The sequence below is a fragment of the Nymphaea colorata genome, chromosome 9, assembly GCF_008831285.2.
Source record: "Nymphaea colorata isolate Beijing-Zhang1983 chromosome 9, ASM883128v2, whole genome shotgun sequence".
In the NCBI taxonomy this organism is placed as follows: Eukaryota; Viridiplantae; Streptophyta; class Magnoliopsida; order Nymphaeales; family Nymphaeaceae; genus Nymphaea; species Nymphaea colorata.
The window spans coordinates 4,039,642-4,057,821 of NC_045146.1; the positions used below are offsets into that span (position 1 = coordinate 4,039,642).

General features: G+C 38.3%; 1 protein-coding gene and 1 long non-coding RNA gene across 7 annotated transcripts; one reads left to right on the forward strand and one right to left on the reverse strand.

The window, feature by feature from the left end:
* Positions 1-4,864: 4,864 nt before the first annotated feature.
* On the reverse strand, positions 4,865-6,358 carry LOC116261403 (uncharacterized). Its single transcript, XR_004174283.2, has 3 exons — positions 6,183-6,358; positions 6,034-6,095; positions 4,865-5,210 (listed from the first exon to the last, which is right to left on the reverse strand). It is a non-coding gene; the product is annotated as an uncharacterized LOC116261403 (long non-coding RNA).
* A 3,805-nt stretch (positions 6,359-10,163) lies between these two features.
* On the forward strand, positions 10,164-15,666 carry LOC116260502 (uncharacterized). 6 transcript variants are annotated; one of them, XM_031638894.2, is made up of 4 exons: positions 10,176-10,322; positions 10,478-11,070; positions 11,170-11,736; positions 15,145-15,666. In XM_031638894.2, the coding sequence occupies exons 3-4, from the start codon at positions 11,306-11,308 to the stop codon at positions 15,356-15,358; spliced, it is 645 nt and encodes a 214-aa protein (XP_031494754.1). In that variant the 5' UTR covers positions 10,176-10,322; positions 10,478-11,070; positions 11,170-11,305; the 3' UTR covers positions 15,359-15,666. The 6 variants fall into 6 exon arrangements, with proteins under 6 accessions (XP_031494755.1, XP_031494751.1, XP_031494754.1 ...); XM_031638893.2 differs by having other exon boundaries at positions 10,183-10,322; positions 10,406-11,070; XM_031638895.2 differs by lacking the exon at positions 10,478-11,070 and having other exon boundaries at positions 10,164-10,322.
* The last annotated feature ends 2,514 nt before the right edge of the window (positions 15,667-18,180 follow it).

Consider the following 18,180-nt stretch of genomic DNA (forward strand, 5'->3'; position numbering starts at 1 on the left):
TATATATATATATGCCACTGTTCTTTGGTCCCCACAAAGCTTCAACAGTATTTATAATGTAAAGTAAGATATGACTTCCGACCGAACGAGCACCAAGATTAGTGGCGAACTGGTGTTAAGTTTCAATCTCTCTCTCTTTCTCTCTCTCTCTCTCTCTCTCTCTCTCTCTCTCTCTCTATATATATATATATATATATCCAATTACCTAGATTTATTTTTCCTCCAAAAGATGAGATCATAAATGGGGTGCCAATCAATGTGATCAGCTCAAGACTTAGCCCCAGTTCACATGCTAACCTTGGGTGCCCATTTGGTCGCAAGTCATATCCTACTTTGTATTGCAAATAGTGTTGGAAGCTCGGTGGGGACCGAAGGACAGTGACTTGATACCAGAGCCATTGCTAGTACTGCTACAAGAGAGAGGGAGAGAGAACAAGGAAATTAATATATATATATCCTTCTTTAACAAAATTTGCAGATTATTACGTATATTCTTTGTTGCGTCCAAATTAAGCAACTCCTAGCTTACTATGACCTCTAAACGTCCCATAATGCCTCGAATTGTAAGGCTCATGGTTATGTTTCTACATCCAATTAAACGACATGATATAAGGCATGACTCTTTAAATTCGTTTGCCCGAGTGCGATATATATACCCGATTTTATATATATATATATATATATATATATATATATATATATGGCAGGTAGTTATAAGCGGCCAAGCCAGATTACTAATTGTTTAAGTTTTTGAACTTCAAGGAACACTTGTCTATAAATAAATAAAAAGTAGGAAGATATCAATGCATGCGCATTGGCCCACATCAGAATAAATTCTGGCTAAGTGATGTTAATTTTTTAAGTTTCTAAACTCTAAGGAACACTTGTATATAAATAAATAAATAAATGTCAGGAACATGTCAATGCACCAGTGAAATTAAAATTAGGGAGAAATCATTGCATGAGTGGTGGGCCACATAGCCTAGCTAATTGTTTCTATGATAAATTTATATCTTGATTATCAAACTGACCATATGATTGATTTTGTGGGTGAGTAAGAAGCAAACAACCCACCGCCGTGAAAAAGAGGCTCGAAGGCCCTCTCTTCCCTATGTCTCTGGGATACTGGGTTGTGTTGGCATCAACAATGGTGGTGCGACACCCTTCAACTTTGGTATCACGTCCCACCACTTAAGACACAGATATATAGCGTTCACGAAAATTTATCTGAAGACATGCTTAGTCAAATAGCCGTAGCCTAACCAGCTACTCTATGCCTCTTGAAGCGACCATATGATTTATTTTCAAAATCATGGAATTAAAAAGGGAATCATGTTTTTTTATTGTATTAGACTAAATTTTATGTGCTGAAAACTGAAAAGGCTTAGACCATTTGATTGATATATAACATAACATTTGCGCATTTGCTCTCCATTGATTCTTTATACCATGAGTTTCAAGCGTATAGATTACATTTTGCGGTTAATTTAAAAACAACAAACTCGTGATTAAAATATTCAGGTAAAGTAGTGCTTCACAGGTAAGTGTAAGACTTATTCTCTCTTTGTCTCTCTCGCAGGTAAGTGTAAGCGCGCGCACACGCACACACGAACACACCCCATAAGAATGTACATGGAATACTGTAACGAAAGTCTGAGGCGGAGCCAGGGTAGGGCCCATAAGGGCCTTAGCCCCATCTCAAAAAAAAATAAAAATTTATATCCAGTTTTATAAAATTTAATAAAATTTTGAAAACTGATATTTCAGCCAAAATTTTAAAACTTTAATTTGGTCCCTTCATGAAAAATTTCTGGTTCTGTATTTACTTGCAGTTTAGATTGTTCTAACTTGAAATGAAGAAAGATGTGCTTTATGATAAAAAGAAACTATATATAGACCGACATGTTATTTATGATTCCTCTAGAGAAAGAGAACGACTTTTCTCCTAACCTAATTAAGTACAAGATTTGTTATATTTCATTTTAGACTACTATTATAACAGCTCAAGGTGTGTGATATAGGACATCAAAATATTCTTACACTGGAATGTCAATAAATTTTCAAGTTGGTCATACATATTCCATTTGTGCATTTCACGGTTGGGTTGTCTTTGTCTTAATCTTTTTGGATGCAAATTACAAAAAAATTGGCTACCTAAGAAATTAGAGCTATTCAAACCAGCCAACTGGATCCATCTTGGGATCCATTTCACCAATTGGATCAGTCATGGGTTCGTTCTATTCTGGTTGATAAACGAGTTAAGTTCAACACTCGAACCTAGAATTCAAAAAGTTTCCCAAGCAAAGGTGTTAGGATAGGGCCCTTCTCTTTATTCAGAATGAATGAATGACAAAAGTTCAATACAAGCTAATATGGACTTGTAATCGATCACAAAATTTCTAGCAGATTCGTGGAACACTAGAACGGCTCCTTATGGCCTGTTCGATGATGGTAACAAATTGTTAATGTTGATAAACCAGGCTAAAAGATTGAGGTAAATTCATTGAACAGTGTGTTAGATTGGTACATGAATCTGCCATGGGACAGTAACAATTTAGTATGGTTGCCGAACTGAAGGGTCATTTGGTAATGGAAACAGTTTGTTACTGCTTCAAAGATTGTGAAAAGATCATGAAACATTGTATTATGGTTTCTATAAATCTGCCTCAATCTTCGAAGTAGATTCATGAAACAGAAACAATCGTTACTTACTGTCGCCAAATGGCTCCGTAACGTATGATATTAAAACTTGAAAAGATCCTTATATTAGAGAATTCCAAAATTCTTCAAGGAATTCTACACTTAAAAAAAAAAAAAAAAAAAAAAGCAAACAGAATTGCTATTTCTACCAATTACTATGCCCTTCGATTTCGGCGTTCTTAAACCCAAAGCTCGAATAGATTTGCACCTAACCAAAGCCCAATGACTACACTGTAGAATCGTCACAGTTTAACAAACACGAATTCATAAACACAATTCAATGGCAGTTTAATTAAGGGGCCAATGTTGGTGCCCTGAGAAAAGGAAATAAAATGAACTGTTATATCTTAATGATGCATACGTCCATGACTTTTTCATGTATTTTAAATACCCACTTGAGAAAGGCGACTTCTGATCATTCCCACCTATTTCAAAACTATAATGTTATTATCCCAACGTCAAATGTGATTTCAGTGTCACTGTACAGTGGGATTGGCCAGATGTGTTAATGGAGTGGGGCGTTCTTCTTCTCCCTATGAGATCAATAACAAAATATCTATGTATCATGATAGAAATGAGTGGTTGATATGGGTTGTTTGACTAATGAAATGCTAAATATATAGTTTCATGGAACACTATAACCCAAGTCATATGAATGCATGCACGGTATTGTATTGAGATGTGGGTACAGACCCATTGACTTCAGAAAATGTGACACAAAATACCACGGGAAATTCAAACGAAATAAACATTTAAATAAACAAGTAATATAAATAAAAAAAAAGGCACACGTTAATAACCAATAACCTGAAGAAAAAAAAAACAGAATGAAAACCGAGTCAGGAATAAGCTAAATCAAATAAAGTTTGAATCAGTTTCCATCCAAAACGCACCCGTTGTGCCTAGGGATGTCAACGATCGGATATATTCTTAATCATATCCAACTTTTTGGATATTCACGTATTCAGATTTAAATTCGAATAAAGAAATTTTGTATCTGAATTCGAAACCGAAATCTGATTTACAATCCAAATCCGATCCAAATCTGATTTTTATATTTATATCTGAATCTGAATCCAAATTTTGAACTGGATTTTACCAATTTTCAAAATTTAATAGCATTATGTTTGTCCAAAAATATTTGAATCCGATCGGATATTTATGTATATCCAAATTTGATCGGATGTCATTTATTAAATCCGAAATCCGATCTGATTTATTAATCGGATATTAAATTTGTTTTCATATCCTATTTTTCCAGATCGGATCGGTTGGATACCTGATTCAAATCGAATGTATTGATATCCCTAGGTGTGCCTAAGTACCCGTTTCGCGTGTCAATATGGCAATACTAGTATAAGGATCTTTAAAAGAGTACCCACGTAATTTAAACTATAATTAATGTATTTCCATGCATGAACGTGTTCCAATTTTTGAGTTTGATTCATGGAACAATATGTTACGATTCCATTAGCAAAAACCCCCCAATACTGTCACCAACAAAATCTGATTCAAACACAGCAAAAGGTGTTTTCTTCTGTATATTTTTTCACATGCTTTATGCTAGCTTTGTTTCACTTCATACAAGGTCAATTTTTGCTGTTAATTCTGCGACCCCGTATCTAACCTTTTTCTTGGAAAAGCTTTTCCTGATATAAGCCGCAAGTCGCCAGCAGCTGTTTAGAAGAAAAGCAAATTTGTTACGTCTTTCTTCATCGTCATTGAGGGCCCGTTTGATGGGCGGGTGAAATTTAAAGCAGTAAATTTACCATGGTAAATTTTTCTGGAAAAATTTACAGGATGAAATTTCTCCCTTTTCCAATCTGAGGCCCTGTTTGATGGGCTGGTGAAATTTAACGCGGAGAATTTAACCCTGTTTGATGCACATGAAGAATTTAACATGGTAAATTTAACCCTGTTTGATACATAAGAATAATTTAACGTGGTAAATTTGTGTGAATGTTGAGGGTATATTCCATATTATACAGAAAACAACAAGAACAACATGTTGAGCACATAATCCCTATCATCCACTAAACAACAAGACGCACAAGGTACGAACAACACATTTATGTTTTAAAAAAAAAACTATTCAAACCATGACATCCAACAGTGCAATGTAGTTGTCGAAATAAAATTTATAACAAGAACAAAAGGTGTACTCACAAAAGTACATGTCCACATAAGTTTAATGAGTACAATCCCACAAAAAAGTGTATTCCCTACTATCCAGAAAAGCAGAAGTTTAATGAGTACATATCCAACAAAAAAAACATGCAATCGCAAAAGAAGTAATCCAACATTTGTAGCTGCACTTTCGTTCTTCAAGCTTCGTGTCTTCTATATCTTCATCTGCGATGTCATCTTCAATGAGTGGAGGCCTACATACTTGCACACCATACTTGTTGTAGACATACTCATGCATGTGATACTCAGCTACTTTCAATGAATCAAACGATCTGAAGAGGGCACCCTTGTACCGATAGACTAATGGTTGGCACCGCTCCCAACTGTCATAGGTAAACAAAGGGAACTTTAAGACCATCCATACTAAAGTTCATAAACAGAATCTTCAACGGCGAACCAGAAAGCCAAGCAACATGTTCAGACTACTGTACAGGCTCATCGATATTCAAAAGACTTAAACTAGCACCTCAAAAACTCGTAAGCGATAATCTGCTATTGTATAACAATCTGATCTTGCAACCTACCAGCAATAGGGCCACGAGAACTGCCAAAATTTATTAAACAAACAGCATGTTTATGATATGATGCAAATGGTCAACCCAAGAACCCATCACAAATAGTTAGAACTCAAGGGCAACAAGCCGCTTTAATAGAGCTCTTGCTCATTGTGCCGAACAGCATAAATGTAAAATGCTCATAAGCTTACCAGATATTTTGGCCCCAGCTGTTTTCCATATTCTGAACCTCTGCCCTAGGTAATACTGGATGAGATTCACATCCAGGAACCTTCACGAGTACATGACTCCCACCCAATTAGATAAAATTTGTCTATGCCCTAGACAAATACATGCAACATTCGCCAAAAAGGAAACATATCTACATTCATAGAGAAACATATCACTGATAGCTCAGTATCCACAAAGAAGGCTTTCTTCACCTCCACCTAATTTGTGCATTTTCTTAAGAAATTAACCAAAAAAAGAACCAAATGCGTTACAAGCAAATAATCACCAGGAAGATACCAAACAAGAGTATTTTTTGATAAACATACCCTTTGACATTTCACTGTAATCGCAGAAGCCCAAATGCCCAAATCAGACGCAGAGAGGTAACTGTGGCAGAAGCGAGAGAGATAGAGAGACTCACCGAGCAGTAGCAGAGGGAAGGAGCGGCAACTGTGGCAGAGAGTCGACGGCGCAGAGAGGTAACTGTGGCAGAGGGGAAGGATCGACAAGTTAGGGCATCAGAGAAAGGGGGAAAGGGAGGGAATCAGAGAGACGAAGGAAAAAACCTACCGACGGAGACGCGACGGCGCAGTGGAGGAGCTGCGGAGGGAGGTCCAGCGCTGCGAAGGGAGGTCCTGCGGAGGGAGGTCGAGCGGAGTGAGGTTGAGCGCTGCGGAGGGAGGTCGAGCTCAATTGAAAAACAGTCCATTTCGAGCGGGTGAAATTTCACCCGCTCGAAAGTCCGAGCTCGAAGCTCGGACTTTGGAGCGGGTGAGCTCCCTTTTGGGTTAAACGGGTGGAATTCCACTCCGTTTGATGGGCGGGTGATCGGGCGGGTGAAATTTCACCCGCCCGTACACATTTTCCCTTCCCCACCAACTTTCACCCGCCCATCAAACGGGCCCTGAGGATTGGACAAATATGTTCTTAATTTAATGGAAAAAGTGTGTTAACGTCATTTACTTCTTGTAAGATACAATATTTGAGTTTATGCACATAATAGGGCCTCATTTGACAATTATGTTAACTAAAACTTGAAAAATATAAAACTGCTTTTCTTATCAAATTAGTCAAAATGATGTAAAGAAATTATAATCATAATTATTAAAAATGAAACGCGAATGGTGAATACGGCAACTGAAATTTGCGAAATTTCTAAAACATATTTTTTGAAAAAAAAAAAAGAAAGAAAGAAAACCTGACATTGTCAATTTACAAGCTTGGATTAATGTTCTTTGAAACAATAAGGATATGACCTTATGAGGTAGAATGTCCATAAAAATTTAGTACTAAAAATTGTAACTTTTTGATATTGCTAAAATATTTTGCACTATTAGAAAAACATGACTGGCTAAAATTTTTGGTTTTCCCTTGTGTTTTCAATTGTACCAAGTAATTAATGTTGAAAGGTATGCAAATTAGTTAGTTTTTATTAGCAATAATAGCAAAATTAACGAGGGGAATATTCTTCTCTCATTAATGCTATACATATGATGATATCTTGTATGAGCCTCGAATCTTTAAGCATGCACGCTTTTGAAAATTCCCCTTCAAAGACATGTCTTCGGAAATTCCCCTGAACAAGATATATATCTCCTCTTCAGGTAGAGGGCATCTTGAATAAATGCAAGACTAATTGATCTCTGGGAGACCGTTTGGCACTTATAACAAATCATTATTATCTAATGAAATTGCCTAAAAATTGATGCAGATTCATAAAACTCTATAATATAATGTTTTACGATAGAATCACAGGGCGGAGACAATCTGTTATGAATTTCAATTGGTCCCTAAAGTTTGAAAAAAAATACAAAAAGTCGAAAAATTACATTATAATTAGAAAAAAGGTCTCAACTCTAACGACGAAGTAGAAGACAGTAAACTATCATCGTCTTTAAAGATTGACATATAAATGTTGTTAAATTTTCGTCAGTTTTTTGGTCAATTAACTTCGTTTTTTCTTCTGCAATTTTTTCTACGTACGTTTTTCTTTTCTTTTGGATCTTTCTCTCTTTCTAATGCTTTGCAGATCAAGTGTGCACTAATCTTATATATATATATATATAAAGAACACTTGCTACGTCCAATAGACAAATGGGTACTATACTTACATACACATGCATCAGTTTTAACGTATATGTGTCAAATAGTAATAAAAAAATAATACATTGTCCATGAGAACATCGTGAATATTCATCAAGAATCCAAAACCAATTACTTCTTGAACATAGGAATCAACGTATAACAAAACATGGAGAAAAATACTCATATAGTAGACGGCCATATACATATCATTTTTATTGAGGCAATATATACACAAGGAAAAGAAAAATAAGAAGAAAGAGAGTCAACGGGAGAAGGAAAAATACAACGATAGTGATGACTAGAGCATGCACGTTGGACATAGTATAGCTGGTCGGCTGGTAAACTGGTAAGAGTGAGGTCGTCAGTTTGATTTTCATGGGCACTATTCATCTGGATTATAAATAATATGATACTCTAATCAGCTAGTATACCATAGGTCCACTCAAGACTTTAGAAGTGAGAAAAAGGCAAAGAACCTCATCCCTTCTTCGGAAAGCTTTCGCTCACTTGATTGTATACCATTGCCGGTGCCTAATCAGGTGTGCCTATGTATGCGCCTACCACATGGATCTAGGCGCGCCCAAGTGGGTCGCTATTTAGCCCACCAATCTAGCGCCCATCCTCTAACTGCGCCTTTGACTGGCAACATGACACCGTGCATCGGACATGCCCTCAATCAAAGAGTTCCGGTGCCTAATCAGGTGTGCCTATGTATGCGCCTACCACATGGATCTAGGCGCGCCCAAGTGGGTCGCTATTTAGCCCACCAATCTAGCGCCCATCCTCTAACTGCGCCTTTGACTGGCAACATGACACCGTGCATCGGACATGCCCTCAATCAAAGAGTTCCGGTGCCTAATCAGGTGTGCCTATGTATGCGCCTACCACATGGATCTAGGCGCGCCCAAGTGGGTCGCTATTTAGCCCACCAATCTAGCGCCCATCCTCTAACTGCGCCTTTGACTGGCAACATGACACCGTGCATCGGACATGCCCTCAATCAAAGAGTTCCTTATTTATGATCACAACAAGACACTTGATGTCCTCAAATTTACTTCACAATGATACTTCTTCTTGTAAATCTTTTGAACAAAAAGAAAAATGGGAACCCATTGATAGCCTCAAGTTTCCTGTAAGGTGAGTTCCACTCAGGAGAGGAGCCAAAAATTTTTTATGATTTGGTCGAATTAAAGTTTTTAAATTTTGACTATAACTAAAAATATTATTTTTCAAATTTTTTAATATAGAACAAGTAAAATATTTTAAAATTTACATGTAAATTTTTTTAAAAAAAAGTTGAGGTGGGCCAGCTGGTTCCACTTGTGAAGGCCATGATGTTGCCAGCACTGAAAAAAAAAAACAAAAAGGAAAGAGAAGACATATGATACTCAAAAGTATATAGGGAGTGTTTGGCTGACAGTCTCCAAAAACATGATTTTGTGAAAATGAAGTCGTTAAAAACCTAGTTCTTTAAACTTGGTTTGTACGTTTAAATGACAAGAGAAAACTGGGTTTTCACAAAACCCAATCATGGAAAAACTGGGTTTTTGCAAAATCTAATTATGGTTTCATTTAGATGTGCCTGAAATGGTGTTTTGGAGGAAATGAATAAACCTGAGAGAACTAGGTCTTGTCAAAACTGGATTTTGGTAAAAATCCACTTTTGATGTCATTTAGAATAACCTTTTAAGAGGCAAAATAAGATTTTTACCTTCAAAACTCGGTTTTGGTTTGTCATCCACAATGATTAATGAGAGAACAAAATTTTCCGCTGCCTTTGAGGTGCTAGGCTAATATATACATCAATCGATCAACTGGCGCAACGATATTCGCATCAACTTAAAGCATAACCCCCCATGAGAATCATAACCCCCATGAGAATCGAAATAAAAAAATACTATTTAATGTATTTTTAGTCGAACTAGCTACGTTATACTCCTTGATTCAATATTTCATATACTATTAATAAAAATATCTTTATACTATTAATAAAAATAATCTTTATGTGCTGTTTCTATTAATAATCAACCGTCAAATTTGTAAGCAGTTTCCATGCTGTTGACGTGCTTCGGAATCCAGGATTTTTGGTAGTGTCACAACCTTTCTTCCCCAAGACGGACGGCATAATTGAAGATGCATTCCAACGGAAAAACAAAAGGGGAAAGGAAATGCGCAAATAACTAATTTCTTTTAAAAATTTGGAAATATATAACGCGTGTGTTTTCTGGACACTCACAGTTGTCGCTTACAAAATTCACTCGGGGGAATCATATGAGCTCCAATCCCATGCGAGCAGCACCCATATACATACAAATTTTGCTTCCCTCAGAACCGTTGGTTTCCTAATCCGACGGTTCTAATCTTTTAGATTTTGAACTTACACGAGGCATGCCTCCACGCAGTCGCTTCTCTTCAGTAACTTCAAATTCACTCGATTGGCCGTAGAAATTCCCCCCGCATTCCTCTCTGCCAAATCACCTGGTGGGGAACTTGGAGCGGATGAGCTCCCACTGTTATCTCCCCCGCTCTCCGGTGGAGGGAGCCGTCGGAGACCGCCGATGGTGTTGGCGGGAGAGGGGAAGGAGATGAGGGAGAAGGAAGACGAAGACTCGGTCAGTCTGCGAGGTCGGTACCTCTCTCTTACCGCATTAATTTATTGAGTTTCCATCTTTCGGTCTCGCTATCGTCTTCGTAGATGTCTACATCAGGAGGGTGCGATGGCCCCCTGGGGCTTGATTCCAACGTTTCCATGATATCATTCTCCACTTTCGTCACCGTAGCTAGCGGGGTTGAGACCTTGAAATTCCTTCCGACGAGGCGGACTCACGCATTGGAGTAAACGGCTGCACTTGCGAGGTTGCACGTATAAAAGGGCGGTGAAGGAAGGAGTTGTTTGCTGGTCCGCCGGTGTTGCACTGGGCAAGCGCCAGGCGCAGTCCTCTGAATCAGGGAAGGTCGAGCAGCATACGGGAGAGAAGCGAAGGTTAACGAAGGAAAACTGAGATTCGAGAAGCTTGCTGTCCCTGTTTGGAGTGAATCCTGAGGATTCTGGAGGAACTGAAAGGATATTTTGGCGTTTAGGGTTTTTCTGGTATGGTTGGGAGTTTGGCTGGAGATTGAGGGTTTTTTCTACCTTAGGACGTCCCTAGGTGAACGTTTGTTTTTGAAAATTGCAGAAGCTCGCTATCGTTCGGCAACTTCCGGGTCGACACCTATCTTTGTGTCTGCTAGTTTCAAAGCTTTGGTAATTTGAAGACATCTACCTAAAGTATGTGGGTTTAGTTGCTGAACTCTTGGGACGTGTCTTCTACTCTTCGTGTTAGAGAGAATTTAGGTGCATTTGGTCTCAAGAATTTGAGGGTTTAGAAAATTTGTAGGTTTCTCTTTTCAAACTTTACTTTTTCCCTCTTCTTTTGAACGTTTCGTTTTTCTGAATTTGAGATAACACTGATTTGATTTTGTATGATTTCAGAAGCATGGTGGATGTTTTCTTGTAAATATTTTTCTGGAGGACAAACAAATCGATTCTTTAATCATTTTGAAATTGTTCACAATTGGAGCAAGTAGACTGAAGAATTTATTTTCCAGTCCGGAAATTGAGTAACATAATGGAGGTTCAAGCCGTGGATCGTCATCCTGATGATCGTGCAGAAATTGGGCCGAACTTGACCGTTCCAGTAATAGTGGTTACTGTAAATACTTCGGACGAATGTCAAAGCGGTGAGATTCCTGAGCAGGGGTGTTCGGAGAATCTATCAAATGAAAGGACACCAAATTTTGAAGAGAAACTTCCGACGGCCTTGAATGTGTCTGAGCCAAACAAGGATGTCCATGTCATCGACATAAAACAAGATGGATTGAAGAAGAATGGGTTTAGTAGCACAGATTTAGAAAAGGAAAGGGCTTGCAGGATTTGCCATTTGACATCTGAGCACCATAATTCTTCGGAGGTGATTGAGCTTGGTTGTGAATGCAAAGATGACCTTGGTATTGCTCATCGACACTGTGCAGAAGCTTGGTTTAAAATTAAAGGCAACACGTAAGAATTTCTTTTTCTTCTGTATGTTGGCTAACTTTGTTAATTTTTTATATTCATTTTGTGCAATCACATACATTCTCATTTATTCATTTCCCCTGTTGTCGGAACAAGTTGTGAGTAGTGCCTATCTTGCCTACCTGCATAAAACAAGATGGCTGAATGTTGATCTGATCCCATCTAGATGGGTCAACATATGCATATAGTGAGGATCTACTCATTCAACTATTCCTTGATATGGTAATCGAGAATATTTTATCTTCATTATCATGTCTTATTAGATTAACCTTCACGATGACCATGAGAAAAAGAGAAACTAGATTCACGTTCAAAGTAATCAGGTTCTAGGATTTAGACTCCAGCTTCTTAGGCTGTTTGTTGAATTGCACAGTCTACCTAGTCTGTTACTATGGCTAGAGTGTCTTTGTGCTTATGTTGATTTCTGCAACTTAGGCTGGAATCCAAGTTTATTTAAATGGTGATTCAAGATGACCTCATTTGCAAACTTGAACTTCAGTTACAAGGTTGGTGGATAAGGATGATCTTATGTCATCTTCTAGCTGTTAGGTTAGACATAAGAATAGAAGCTTGTTTTTTGCTGGTATGATACTTATATTTTATGTTTGTTTTGTAATCTGCTTGAATACTTATTTCTGTATATGTGTGTGTGTGTGTGCGTGTGTGTTTAATTTTCAGGTTGGAGGACTTCTTAGTTAGCAAGTTTCAATGACTTATTAGTTATACTGATGATTTTATCTCATTCTCTTAGCCCACAATACATGTTTATGATATCAGTTTTTCGTATAAATTTCATAACAGTGTCTGTAAAAATATATCTCTTGCCTTTCTGTCTAGTCAATTGCGATATCTTTCTGAATGCCACACCGTTCAGATTCACTGTCTGACTTGCACCTATGTGCTTGATACTTCCATTATAATTTATGTCTTTCACAACTCTGTTACTGCAATATTCTAGTCACAGATGCGCACAGACAAAATCTGGCACATGGCTAGTCTAACTCTAGCTAGTAGAAAATGTAAAATTTTGAAGCCTAAAGGAAATGCCAGATTGAAAAGTAGGTAGGTCATTTTCTGTTTCAGATACATTCATCAGCTTACATTAAAAAGACCTATGACTTGAAAGTAGTGTTTCTAGACTCATGCTGTTGAAGAAATTGTCAAGTAATGGCTGCAGCTGCTGTAGTTTGAAATATTTTGCTTGCAGATGTTTATTAACCTAACTACATTATGCATTTACATAAGGTATGATCGTCATTTCCAAAGCTTTGGTCAAATAGGCATATCAAACAAAATTAAATTCAAAAAATAGTCCATCTGCATAAATTCTACTTGTCGGATCTTATTTTACCAAATTGATTCTTATTTTCTGGATACCAACGTGCTGACCAAAAGTGGAATGGAATGGCAAAGTAGAATTTCTGGGTTTATTTGCCAAGGATTAGCAGGGAACATGTCCTGGTTGGATTCTCATTTGCTGTTGCTAAGCATGGGCAGCTTTTTGAAATCCTCAACAAACAATTGCAGATTTTGACGGTGATCTTCTTTTTTCTTTTGGGGTTTGGGGCTCTCAGCTTGTATGAATCTCTATGCATACAAGAAAGTGCAATTTGACTGTGCAATGTTCGGATTATGTAATTAGTCAATCTTAAGAAGTGCAACTTGGCTATGCAATTTAGTCAATCTTAATAAGCGCATCTTGGCAATGGAATTGAGAGTCATGCAAGTCCCCCTTGGTATGTACCGGACCTATTTCATGTGGACTTGCATTTCCTGCAACAGCTAACATATAGTTGGTCATGCCAAGATGCACAATGGACATGGTCAAGACTTGGTGACTAACTTGATCTCCTGACATTTATGTTCTTTATTGCTACATATTCACTTTTCCTTTTTTGGAATTTATTATCAATCACATTCTTTCATAATTAATAAGCAACATCGAATGTATGATCATATGATGATCCAGTATTTGTTTTTCAAGGGACTTTCACTTGAGATTTTGCCATGTTTTGTAGTCTTAGGTGTCTCTGTGTGTCTGTCTGAATCCTAATTTTTGAAAATGTTGTACCGTACCAAACATATCTCAGATCAGCACCTGGTCCATGTGAAGTTGTGAACATAGGACCTCAACTCTTCACCCCTTTCCCTGCTCTTCTCTCAAATTTTGACATCAGGGTTCCTCGTGCCTGCTGATGCATTAACTTTTGAATTTTGAACCCTATGAAGGGCCAATACAACTAAAGTATGCCAAGGCTTTTTTTACCACATTAAACCATCAACTAGTAAAAAATGCACGGCTTTGAACACCTTATACTTTTATCCTAATGTCTTTCTAGAGAATATGTTTAGTTCTTGTATTCCTTCTCCATTTTGAATTTCTCTTTCTCTCTCTCTCTCTCTCTCTCTCTCTCTCTCTCTCCCTCTGCTTGATAGGGGACACTGCCTGGAACTGGCCAGCTTTGAGCTTAGATCCTATGTTGAGCATGAGCAAGCTAGAATTTAGTTGCACTCACTAAATGAATCATATATTATTTAAATTTCTCGTAAATGTTGAGAACAATAGTGGGGGTTGAGAAGGCTTGAGCCAGCATCTTCTGATAAAGCGAAAGGGCCTAAATGTTGCAGCATAAATCGTCTCATAGACATTTGAACAAGACATTCATGTTCAAATAATTTATATACTACAAAAATATTCTATCTGAGAAGATAAGCTCAATGAGCTCAATTTTTGTGTTCAGTGTGGTTTTTCCATTTAAATGCCTATCAGAATGACAGATAATTCTAAAACATTGTGATGAACCTGGCTCTAGCTCAAAACTCATTTAACGAGGTCCTCTGTGATGTTACAAACAGGTTACCAACATGAACCAAATGGACTGAATAGCTTCTTGTGAAAATGACTTTGTTTATGTTCCTAAGAAATGTGATTCAGGCCTGAGTGTTTTCAGAGTGGCTTTTGTGGCCTTTGCCCTGTCTTAGCAAAAGTAGGAAACATTTTTTGCTTTTCTAATTTTCAGAAACTTATGACTGTTGAACATTTGAATGCCTAACTGCCATAACATTTTGTGATTTTGTATAGCGCATGGCTTATGGCATATCGTTATGTTCCTTAAAAAGCACTACATTGAGAAACCTATATGTGCATTCTAGTATTTTTTTTTCTAACAATTATACTGAGGCCAATTGGAATTTCAGATGTTGTTATCTGAAACGAGATTTTGTCCTGTTGGTAGAAGTTATGAGTGTAACTGAAATTATAACAATATCCTGCATAACTCATGAACTATAAACTATTGTGTTGTAAAACGTCTGGATGATCTTTACTGGTTGCACCTGCTTCCTGATTGCATCCAAGTTGGACGCTCAAATCTCATCTTTAAAACAATGCAGGCATTGTGAAATTTGTAGCAAGCCTGCAAAAAATATCACGGGTGTTGGAGATAGGGGGTTTCTAGAAGAATGGAATGGAAGGGAAGTTGGCAGCAGAAATTCTCCAGTGGAGAGGGGGAATTGCTGGAGGGGTCAGCCTTTTTGTAACTTTCTGATGGGTTGTTTGGTGATAGCCTTCATACTTCCTTGGTTTTTCCGGATAAATATGTTCTGAGAAGTGTAGTTGCACGAGGGAATGGTGCTTATTGGGGTGTGTTGGATAACGTGTGCTCAATGTGTGCGAATTCTCAGAACTTCAAACAACTAAGGGCAGGAAGGAAATTCTGGTCATTACGACATTAAAGAATGAAACTGTTCCTACGATTATGGCTGTATGCAACTCCTGTGGAAAATTTTGCATTATTCAGGCCAGCAGTTGTCTTTCAATTTGTGTTGGGGATCCCTGTTAATTTCATACTGCCTCTATTTTTGTTGGTTTTATGTAACATCATAAGGAATTCATACATTATGAGCTTGTTAATACTTGTACAGCTTAGTCGGTTTCCTGTTTCTTCCACTCTTCAGTCAATGGTGTTACACTCTGCTACTCTGTTCTGTCTTTGTTTTGCCTTGCGAAAGATCTTCGTCTGTAGCCTTCAGTTGATAACCAGATAGCCTTCTGACCTTGGGCTCACCAGATCAAAGCCGATGTCTTACAGGGCATCAAGTGGGTGAGAAATTCACGTATGGGCCTAGTTCTTCTGACCGTTTCATTGTCATAGAAGATTTTTCAAACTATAATATACTTGTGGTGATTAGGGTTGTGCGTGGAGGACAGATGAATTTGCAGAATCATTTCTCATAGAGATGTCTTGAACTGTTCGTCCAGATTCCATAAAGATCTTTCAAATGTAATTTTTGTGAAGCTGATCTTTAGTTTGATAGGAAAGTTTCTTCCCATTGGGCGGAGAGAGAGAGAGACAGACAGACAGACAGACAGATGAGTACCAATTATCAACCGACAAAGCTATTCTTGGCGAGCCTTTCCTTGGGAATCTGATTGGTTAAAGAGGAGCTTATCACGAGGTCAGTGGGCCTTAATATTTCACAAGCTCTGATAATCCGACACCAAAGCCGACCACGTTGAAAGAAGCATTCTGGGAGTCTGATGGGGCCAATAAACAAGGGCTCCATCTTGGTCGATTCCTCATTATTAGAGAAAGAAAAAGAAGCTTCCTGGTTGTCCCAAAGTTCCCCGTCTCCTTTAGATGTTGATTGGACCAATATATGGAACAAGTCATCTTCAACTTCTCTTTGTCTAAATCTTGGTGCGGAACTTTATAACAGGTTTTTGAGAAAATTCCGCTTTTTTTTCTTCACTTTGGTGAACTTGCTTGAATCAAGCCCTTATATTAATTGATGAAACCAGAATTAGCAGGAAACCGCTTCCCTTTTTCAAGATTCACTTTCGTGCATTCTGTTCGCTTTCTGAGTTGCGCTGCTTCGTTGAATCTCATCGTCTGTTAAGGCATAATACTCTACTCTTTTTAAACGTTTACTTTTTCTACTTTGGTTCACATACCGTCTCTTGTGTCGTCCTTTTCATTTGACTAGAAAGAATCGCGCAGACCATACGGCAAGCAAACATGATAAAAGCCCTCCCGAAAAGCTTCCTCCGAAAAGTTACCCAGAAACTGCTAGAAATTGAGAGGAAAATAATCTAAAGCTAAGAGGGCGACATTTTTCTCCAGAAAAATCTCCAGGACTTGCAAGGCCCCTTGTTTCATGTCTGGCTGTGAAATCGAATTGGAGAGCTCCAGGGCCCTTGGAAATCGAGGTACTCATCCTAACCAACTAGCAAACAGGTCGATGCTCAGTCTTACATCCATTTGTCTGGAGAATGACAGGAAAAGTAAAAAGTGGAAAACCTTCGTCAGAAAATTTTTTCCCCTTTTTCCTCTTCCTAATGTTTAGGCACAAAAAGGCAATAGGGAAGCAGTACAAATTTATCGCAGAGGAGGGAGAGGGAGAGGATTATCCCACCGCCCAGGCGAAAACGGAAGCTGTCCATTTCATTGCTGTTCCAAAATGGAAAGAAGAAAAGTGGTGCCACCAAACCAAAGTGGCTGTTACTTTCTCACCTACGTCTTAGCATGTTTTCTTCCAAATTGGGGCAAGGCAATGGGTTTGGTATATTCATCCATAGGCAATGTCGGAGGCTATGGAAATGTGGCTTCAAGTTAATGGCCGTGGCCGTGCTCAGATACGACGGCCGACTGCACCTTTCGCGTGCAACCGGCAACGGAACGGAGCCTGAAGTCTAACGAGAGGAGATGTCCACGGGTTACGCCTCTTCGGAAGACTTGAATTTGGACATTGATCATTTTTCCATGAAATAGAATCACCACCCAAAAGGATGCAGGCCAAACGGTAAACATACTTGATCGTTTTCTTCCTCCAAATTCAAAATTTGTGAATCTCATTAGGAATTCAAAACAGAATTAGATATGTTAGGAGGTTCCAGAACCGTATCCCAGCTGCTTGTCAGTTGAAAACAAGTGGCCGACAAGAATACTTTTCAAATTCGATGAAATTCAGGGATCAGCATCGATCTGCATAGAGTCAAACCCAGCTTGTTTGTTGTTTCAACAGGCACCAAGCTGAATTTTGAGATGGGGAAGTCAAGGTTGAAGAGGAGAAGGAGACCAGCTATGTGCCCCCATGCTTGGTTCCAAGATAAAACACTGCCCACTCTAGAGCAGGGAATGAAAGCTTCACAAATCTATTACATGGTGGCAAACATGCAGAAAATCTCTTTCCCTCTCTCTCTCTCCTTCTATCCCTAAAGGGAGTAATTTAGCAGATTGGGTAGGGAGCAGAAGATGAAACACGTTTGATTTTCATGGATGCTACCTGACGTTGAGCTCTCTCTCTCTCTCTCTCTCTCGTGGTGACCAGACAGAACATGGATAGATATGAAGAGTACAACAACTCACATCTTGAAGCCATTCGATTTGTGTGCCTAGTTCGGGATCCACCCGAATTAAACGTACACGA